General features: G+C 33.5%; 1 protein-coding gene across 3 annotated transcripts in view; it reads left to right on the top strand.

Annotated features, from left to right (window-relative positions):
- Positions 1-3230: 3230 nt before the first annotated feature.
- LOC125646345 (cyclic AMP-dependent transcription factor ATF-2-like) overlaps positions 3231-9236 on the top strand; it is a 23801-nt gene continuing 17795 nt past the window's right edge. The window contains exons 1-3 of one of the 3 annotated variants that reach the window (XM_048872587.2): positions 3231-3320; positions 8643-8710; positions 9029-9164. In XM_048872587.2, coding sequence (XP_048728544.2) covers positions 8657-8710; positions 9029-9164 — 190 coding nt within the window. In that variant the 5' untranslated portion in view covers positions 3231-3320; positions 8643-8656. The other 2 variants (XM_048872588.2, XM_048872586.2) reach the window with 2 other exon arrangements.

Raw genomic sequence — 9236 nt, 5'->3', positions numbered from 1 at the left:
GTGGTACGATGACACGATTGTACGGCAGTGGTGGTACGATGACAATCAAATTATCGTAGCACATGTAGCAAAGTCCCATCGCTTTGTGTTCTGAACACGAGCAATGAAGCGATATTTTGAGATAAGCTGGTCAGATATAAAAATATTACCTACCCATACTTTCCACCTTTGATGTCTCTGTCATTTTTACTTTCCATTCATTTCAAATATTGACCTATTCTTTGTTTTACAGAAATTTACGGTAGCTCAGTCGGTAATCATGAGTTCGATCCCCCGTTCGTGCCATTACCGCGTCATATTTAATAACCCCACAGGAGTTAAACCCGTTTTGGGCCCAAACTCTTTGCTACAATAAATCTATATTTATGGTATCACAGAGTTCGAGTCCAAAACGGGCTTAGCCCATGTGAATAATCCTAGAGAGTGCAAGTGCACTAAGTATGAATTCGCACTCAATATATCAATATAATTCATATAATGGAATGTCTTAGAGAATTAAGAATAGTCACCTTTCGAGGATGCTCATGAATGCCTCCCCCCCCCCCCCCCCCTCCCCATATCATTGAAGTATATCTATTCAGATTAAACGTAACTTATATAGTTAGAAACATGAAATGTGTACATATTTGCAATATGAGTTGAACTGTACTTCAGTAGACTAGGCCCCAAGACCGTAAACTGAGAATAGACTTAAGTCAAAATTTTGATTACTTTTATCTTAAGATTTATATAGCACAGATGTTTAAAAAATCTGCAGGATTATAAAAAAAAAAAAAAAAAAAAAAAAAAAAATTCAAATGCAAACATATACTGAAAATTTTATTTATTTATGAAAATTATTTTAAAAGTTAGCTGGATTTGAAATTTATCTTGAGGTCAGGTGTCTGTAAATGACAGACACCGAGAAACCACTGCAAGTACGCAGGTTCATGCATCATGTCACTGTAATATCAAATATACTGTATGTGTACTTGTTTTAGCAGGATTCAAATTTTAGCGGCTTTGGCTGTGAAGCAGAAGCGCTAATGTATTTAACTGCGCTAAAATATTAGATTCTCTCTTTATCCATTATACATAGAGGAAACACTATATCATGATCACGCTAGCGTTTGGTGCCACATCAGCTCCCTCTGCACCAAATCTTAAATATGTTAAAATCAATACACATTCAGTCATTAATTCATACAAAACTTTTTTCCTTACATTCTGGCAACCAAAGGGAATGATACATGCCTTAAATAATACGAATGTCTTCGTACAAACCAATAATTTGGTCCAGAATTTTCTGATTTTAATCTGTAATTCCGAATTTAGGATAAAAGTCGATATTCTGTGGTCTTCCCAAAAAATGACCAAAGAATTAGTTTAGATATCTACGGCTTCACCGGACACAATGCACGATTATGGCGTAACTACGTGTGCACGGAAATAAATGAAATGAAAGCATTTCTCTAGACAGAACCGCCATCTCCACACTCAGTTGAATCACTGTAAATATATACCTGGTAGATGTTACCCTCAACAGGCAATTTTACAGTTAGACATTCAACATAACAATGCATTTTATGAGTGCTTGAGAAATCAAAATTCTGTATATTCGACTGATCTAAGACATTTGTTTATTATGCTCTATAAATGTTTGTATAATAACGATGGTAATAAAATTCAATTAGAAAGGCATAAAATGCAACCAATGTCATTAATTTCAGTTCTCTCCTGCATGTTTTTATGATTAAATAGGATGTTTATTTACTGAGAGAAGGGGAAATGTTTATTTACCGAGAGAAGGGGGAAATAAATCAAGAGAGCTTATGCATAGAAGACATTTGATTGAATTTTCCTCGGCAACATAAGTTGGTGGGGTTTTTTTTGGGTTTTTTTTGTAAATTGTTGGGTTCTTTTATTTTTTTTCATAGTTATGAACCACGGCAAGTCCATGACGCCCCCTGCCACGTGACTGTGAGAGATAATAATTATCGCTACGTATGAAATTCAAAGAAAATTTGGAATTCATTTTACGGGCTCCATATATTAATGTCGCTCATATCATATATACATTTTCAAGATTGAACAGTTTCCACAGTTTATAAAACGATGCCCCCTCCCTGTCCGAAGTATAAATTGCTGTATCTTTGTATGAAACTGATCATAGATTAAATGAACTAAAACTGTCATGCATTCTACTCTGAATCTTTCTATGAGTGTCGTTCTTGAAAATTGCTACAAATAAACCTTTTTTTTTTCTTCTTCTAAAGAATGACGAAAATGAAAACTACATTTATGTTTTAATATAGATAATGTGAATACAAGTTACCGTGTGGAATGTAATTTACCCCCATGATTTCTCAAACTGTGAAAGTTTTAAAAAATGTGAGTAAAAATTGTATACATGTATTTAAGTAACCGTAAGGGGTATGTACATATTCATAGGGAGGGATAATGTATTTCAGCTTTTTGACATCATAGAAAATTTACAAGTCGATCCTTATTTTTTAAAAGGAATTTCAGATTTTGTACTTATGGTTGTCAGCCGGGTTCGATCAAACACCTGACAGGAGATTCAGAGACCCTGGTTCGAATCCTGGTCTGGTCCTTTGCATTTTCTTCCTTCCTGGTGCCGTAGACCAGCCCCTGCACTGACAGGTGAAAATGTCTGCCAGGGGATAAAGATCCTGTGTTTATGTCTTCAAGGTATGAATACATTTAAAGAGGGGGGGGGGGATGTGGCGGTCAGACTACGACGGATTCGATCGCCGCTGACCAGAAAGCTCAGTTGGTAGAGTGTCTGACCAGATATTCAGGGGGCCCGGGTTTGACTCCCGGTATGGTCGGTTGTATTTTCTCCCTTATAAAGTAAGCCTTAATTAGCGATCTGAGATTCTACTGCAATATGTTGACAATGTAATTCTTAAACTGCATTTCTGAAATTTTCATGCAATGATATCTTATTCCATCCTGAAACTTGGAAGGAGCAGTCAATGGCAAATTAAAATTTAACCCCCATCCCCAACCCCTCTTCTTCAAGAAAGATGAAGATATTTATTCAAAAAAGAGAAATCATATTTAATCTATTTGTTTGAAAATAAAAGTAATATAACTGTTATTATATAACTGTAATTATGAAATTCAATAGTAACTGTATTTTACTCAAATACTTTTAAAAGTAATTGACCACATTTTTGGAAAGTGTGCATGTGTATATCATTTAAAGAAATCGGGTATGGAATGCCGCTGTAGACCGGAAGTGTCGCCATTAGTAAAGAAGGTTTTAATTTTCGTGTTTCAGCAAGTCATCAAATTTGAGTGATTGTCATTCAATGGTAAACTTTTACTGTCTACTTATTAGTCAGAATGTAATTTTACGTCATCTCTGTTAACTTTAATAGTTGTTTTTATTGAAGAAAATTCCTAATTTGTATAAAAATTCAAAGGTAAACAAACGGATGGAACTGTCAAAATCTTAACATATATACACTGAAGTCAACATGTTACTTTAATCATGATGTTCTTAAAACATATTTGTACATTGATAGCTTTTCGAAACTCTTCCCCTGTATAAATTGATTTTGTCATCATTTGAATCCGTCTGAATGGTGTACGTTACATCTTTCAGCTGTAGACTATTTTGGTCCTGTTTAAGGCTGTTACAGTTTACTTCCCGATGTCTATTGATATATTCAAAATATCTAGGAAAATAGTTCAATATAACTCATATCCAAAGTTCCAAATGTGCTTGACGATTTTCATTTTGACACATTCAATCTTTTAATGTGTAAGAATACTAATTACTGTACATAACTTACAAGCTAATTTAGGAATTGCTTGTGTATTCATTTGTCACGGTCTGAATAATTGAAACTTTACTTTTTACTAGGTCAAATATATACTTTTTTGCCTTGATTAATAGCTTGGATTATATTAATCAACCTGAGCTGAGTCACTTGTAATATTATACACTTAACTAAACAAAATTTCATTCCCCTAGCCTGGGGTCAAGTACCCAAATGAATTTTACTATCCTCTTAAAAAATTAGTAGCTCAAATAAAACTATAGAAACTTCTTTTTAATCACACATATGATATTTTGATATTCCTTATTTAATTCATATCCAATGTGAATGGGTCTGTTTAACATGTCAGTATTGGTGTCTTCTGATTGCAAGTTATCGTAGTCGATGCACCTCAAGCATCGTTCCCCACTCCTCGTCATGCAAGAGCCAAGGTCTGCCATCAGTTCCACTCTGTTGACGTACATATGATTCTCGTTTTTATGTTTAAAACATTCATAATCTTAAATTGCAATTGCAGTCTTTTATGGGGGCTCACTGGTTTCTCTTCATATTTTCTTGCTGAATAAAACTTTAAAAGACATTCCGTTTCACGCTTTATATTAATCATGCCATTCATGGACTATACTTATTTTGATATTTACTACCTCGATATAATATCTAATATGTTTTACGGTGTGACTATTGAGACGAGGGAAGACTCATAATATCTTGCAACACGACTTTATGCATTTTTTAAATCTGCCTAATATTCATTTAACGCGGGAAATATAATGTGGTCGATGAAAACAGTACATTGTGATGTATATTAGCTGCAATGTTTTTTTATTTTGTTTTTTCCTTTCCAACCAAACAATTAACAAAATGTACAAAGGTATGGGAAAGCTTGTATGGAATTTAAAAATGATTGTGGTACTTTCCAAACCATTTATTTATTTACGGGGTTGTCAATGAAATATACTGCAGTGACAGCGACATTTTTCCAGAAGCCTTATGGGTAGTCCCCATAATTTTTCATCTGATGAAAATTAAGTCACATGACTCACATGTGTAATCATTGGAGCGAGCTTAGGCTTGGGCATTGGACCACCAACTTTTAAAGATGAATGAACAATTGGGGTATGGCTGGGTGTAGTCCATTTCCTCGTAGTTATTTTCTGCAGGTCAAAGTGGGTTCATCATGACTTTAAATGATCCAGAGTGTTGTATTTTGAAGCACTGAACTGTGGTGTTGAATGATAATGATAATTTTTTATTAGTATGAACACTTGTACAATGAATGACCCAGTCTATAAATCAGATAAAAAGAACTGCATGTATATTTTTACGCCTCTGCAACTAAAGTTGGATTCTCACATTCAGTTATATTCCTTGTGACTAGGCCTTTCTTTTGGTATCAATGTTTTTGACCTTATGAACTTTTCTTTGGAGTTTAATCTTCTTTAAAGAAAACCTGATATAGGCAATATCTCCTGAACTATTTAAGGTAGGACTTTCATATTTTGTATACATGTATATAGGTTTCTTATGACAAGCCTTTTAATTTTATATCATTATTTTGACCATGTGATCTTGACCTTAAGAGTTTTACCCAAATTTCAAAACTTTAACCTTGCTCATAACTTTTTAATGTTGAGTAAAAAGACTCTCATATTTCTTCTTTGTTCTTTGTTGCCATCAGGGGCATAGTGTTTCACAATCACGTCTTGTTTCTCATGCATTGAATTACATCCATGGATATGTGACTCTTCAAATATTGCTTTCACTGACACACATTTGAGTTCATTTCACCGACACATGTTCGCGTTCAATCTCAGGTAGTTTGAACTTTCAGTTACTACTTAGTTCGTCTGTCATTATTTGTTTATTTATTTAGTTTGGCTTGTTCCCATTTCGTTGAAGGACTGCATGTTGACAATAATTTAGTTGAAGGACTGCATGTTGACAATAATTTAGTTGAAGGACTGCATGTTGACAATAATTTAGTTGAAGGACTGCATGTTTACAATAATTTAGTTGAAGGACTGCTTGTTGACAATAATTTAGTTGAAGGACTGCTTGTTGACAATGATTTAGTTGAAGGACTGCTTGTTGACAATGATTTAGTTGAAGGACTGCTTGTTGATAATGATTTAGTTGAATGACTGCATGCCATGTTGACAATAATTTGGTTGAAGGAGTCTGGGCAGCATTTTTAGCTCACATTCAGAGCTATAAGCTTAAGTGAACAAATTTTTCTGATCAAACTTTTCTGTTGTAAACTTCTGATAATATTTTTTGGTTCAACACCAGAAACACTTTGCCAATTTCAGCTAAACCTGGCACGAGGTATCCTTGTATGAAATAATATCAAATTGTTTGAATTCAAGTTATTCAAATAAAGGACTGTGTTTTTCATGGGAATAAACAAAAATATAAGAAGTTTGTTTAAAGATACATGTATTTCTGAGAACCAGAAACATACAGTTTGTCAAATTACCAGCAAACAACCTCATGTAGTCTAAATTAAAGTTTACTCAATGAGTTTCTATGAATGAGCAAGTTGACTGGGTTAGCGTTGTGAGCCATTGTCTTCTTGGTACAGTCTGTTAGCTGCTGGTAAATTAATCATGGACTACAGAATATTTTTGTTGCATTTTGAATTCTGTGCAAGACAAAGTTAAAGATTTCAATGGGTTTGACTGTTAACTTCTTGTTGATTTGTCATATACATGTAGATTGCCATGATCTTACAGGTACATTGTGAGTGAAATTATTGATTTAAAGACTTTGTAAAAAGTGATGACCAACTTGTGACAGCAACAGTTGTTTTTGATTTAACAATGTCAGGAGTGGATCCAGAAAAAATTTCAAAGGAGGGGGTGGGGGTGACCCAAGTTTTTACCTTTTCCACCCAAGGGATGTGGGTTGTAGTGGTGATGGACCAAAAATGACAAAAAAATAACTTTTTATGGGGTTAGAAATGTTCAATCAAAGGAAGATATCACTGTTCAACCCCTCTAGATCTGACTGATTGTATTACATGGTTTAAAAAAAGTTTTCTTAAGGTAGCTCCATCCTCATGTGAATTATCAATAATAATGGTTAAAAGTGGAAAAACTTGATTAATTTCCACTCAATATAGTTTAATTTAATTAATAACCAAAGAAAATGTATATGTTGCCACCTTTTTAAAGATGTCAGATGTACAAAAACAGAAGTACACATCAACATAATAAAATCACACATTTTCGTTAAACAGAATAATATAAATTGATAAAAACTTGTCGAAATGACAAAATCTAAATATCAACAGTTTTAAAAAAACTGCTAATTCAAAAAATATGTATAGATTGATTGTGGATATTAGGGAAACCAATGTATAATAAACATCCAGTAAAGAAAATTCCAGCATAGGAGTTATTGCCCTTGACAACTTTTTTAAAATCATAGTTAATTGATTATCAATGGGAAATATAAACTTTTTCAGTATTAATAGTTTATCAGATTTTTTTATTATATCCAGTGAATGAAATTCCTCAGAAAGATATATTTCTATCATGCGCAAAGTTTAATTAATTAAGATTTTTGCAAAAACCTATGACATCACATGAGGATCGATCAACCTTAATGATATGAAAAGTACTGATAGTGAATAGTGGTAACTTGGACTTGCTGACATATAACTGTACATCAATACTTACCCCCCCCCCCCCCATTTTTTTTCTCAGCTCAAATTAGTATGCATCTGACAGCAATTCAAATGATCTATTGATGTCTGTAGACAAGGGAAACCCTAGGTAATTGTATTTTGACAATCAGTTTTATCACAACAGACCATTTTCTCCAGTATTCGCATCTGGTGACACTTCTCAAGATTAGCAGACGTACATAGAATTCCTTGATACTCTCTGACTGGTTCATCCAATTCAATTAGTGGGGTCCTGATGTGTATCAATCTGCAAGGACAGTGTACTGTCAAATTCACTGTGACTATGTTGATCAGAAAAACAAAATCAAATTTGAGAAAAAGAGCTGATGAAGATTCTGGCTTTCTTGAGTCCACTCTCAGTGTCTCTGTTATTTACATTTTTCTCCATGCTTCTGGGGGTAAACACTTCATAGCTGCATTCCCATTTATTCACAGAATTGAATAGGTAATTAACTCTCATAGTCAAGTGCTGTGTAATTTTCATAGTTGCAATGGATTTGTAAATTGTCATTTAAACCTCATCAGAAAGATGCAGAAGATAATTTAGACCTTTGGATTTATGTGAGTTTTACCAAAACAGTTTTTACTAAAAAAAAATTTACATTAAGATGATCACACAGTACAGGGTGTATCTTGTGATCCGTCTGTAAATATAGAGAGGAAATGATAAAGCATCTTACACAATACATTTTCCCTGTTTTTCATTTTAAACCAATTTTCCTACTTCCTTCTGTTTGAAGTATAATTTGTACCTGAAATAATCATCATTGCTTGGTGAAAATTGTTTCTTTTGTTCTCTAGTGTAGAATTCTTAGATTGTCAGATTGTATATGTAGAATTTTAAGGAAGAATATTAAAGGAACATTCAGCATGGAAGATACTGGTCTTGCAGATCTTCAACACATTCTTTCTCAAATTTTGCTCTTTTTTCAATACATTGAAAATTTTCTGTATTAAATTAATTTTAGACTCATTGTAATTGGTTACACATACACAGAAAATAATTAGTTTAAAAAGATTTATGCTGAAGCAGAAAAAAATCATTATTGCATTGTGATCATTTCCCTCCTTGCCCATTACAGAAGGTCACTTACAGTGAATTTTAGATGTATCTGTCATTTTCATAGCACCAGGGAATTTTGTATCACAAATGAATTTTTCAGCTGTGTGATTGGTGATGGAAGAGGAGGATGACAAACCCTTCATGTGTACAGCACCAGCCTGTGGACAGGTACACACTGTTACAGAATATTAGTACTCAAGTCTACAGTCTTATAGTACTTATTCATAAGTCATTATTGTAGTGCAAGTAAGTTCCATATAGTCAAAGTTTGGGTTTTTTTTTTATTTTACTTTTCATGTTCTCAGGTATACAATTAAACTGGCAATTGATTTTGTTGTTATTTGGTTTTTTTTCTTCCTTGTCTCACACATGGCATATATGTTTTGTTTTTGTTCGAATATATTTTTTTTAGATACAGATATGATAATTGAATGGAAACCTATCCTAACATTGATGCTGTATGCCATTACATGTTTTTTTTCCCAGAAATTCACTAATGAGGACCACCTGGCTGTTCACATGAGAAAACACGAGATGTCTCTAGCCTTAAACATGGGGACTGGCCTTACCCCAGGGACAGGAAAATCACCCATATCTGCTCTCATGCCAGGGTTGTTCTTGGGTAAATATTATTTTAAAAGTCATCAGACAATGAAATTTATGTTTATCATTTGACTTCTTGGATAAATATTAA

This window comes from Ostrea edulis, chromosome 6 (assembly GCF_947568905.1).
Source record: "Ostrea edulis chromosome 6, xbOstEdul1.1, whole genome shotgun sequence".
In the NCBI taxonomy this organism is placed as follows: domain Eukaryota; kingdom Metazoa; phylum Mollusca; class Bivalvia; order Ostreida; family Ostreidae; genus Ostrea; species Ostrea edulis.
This window is presented reverse-complemented; position numbering and strand designations above follow the sequence as displayed.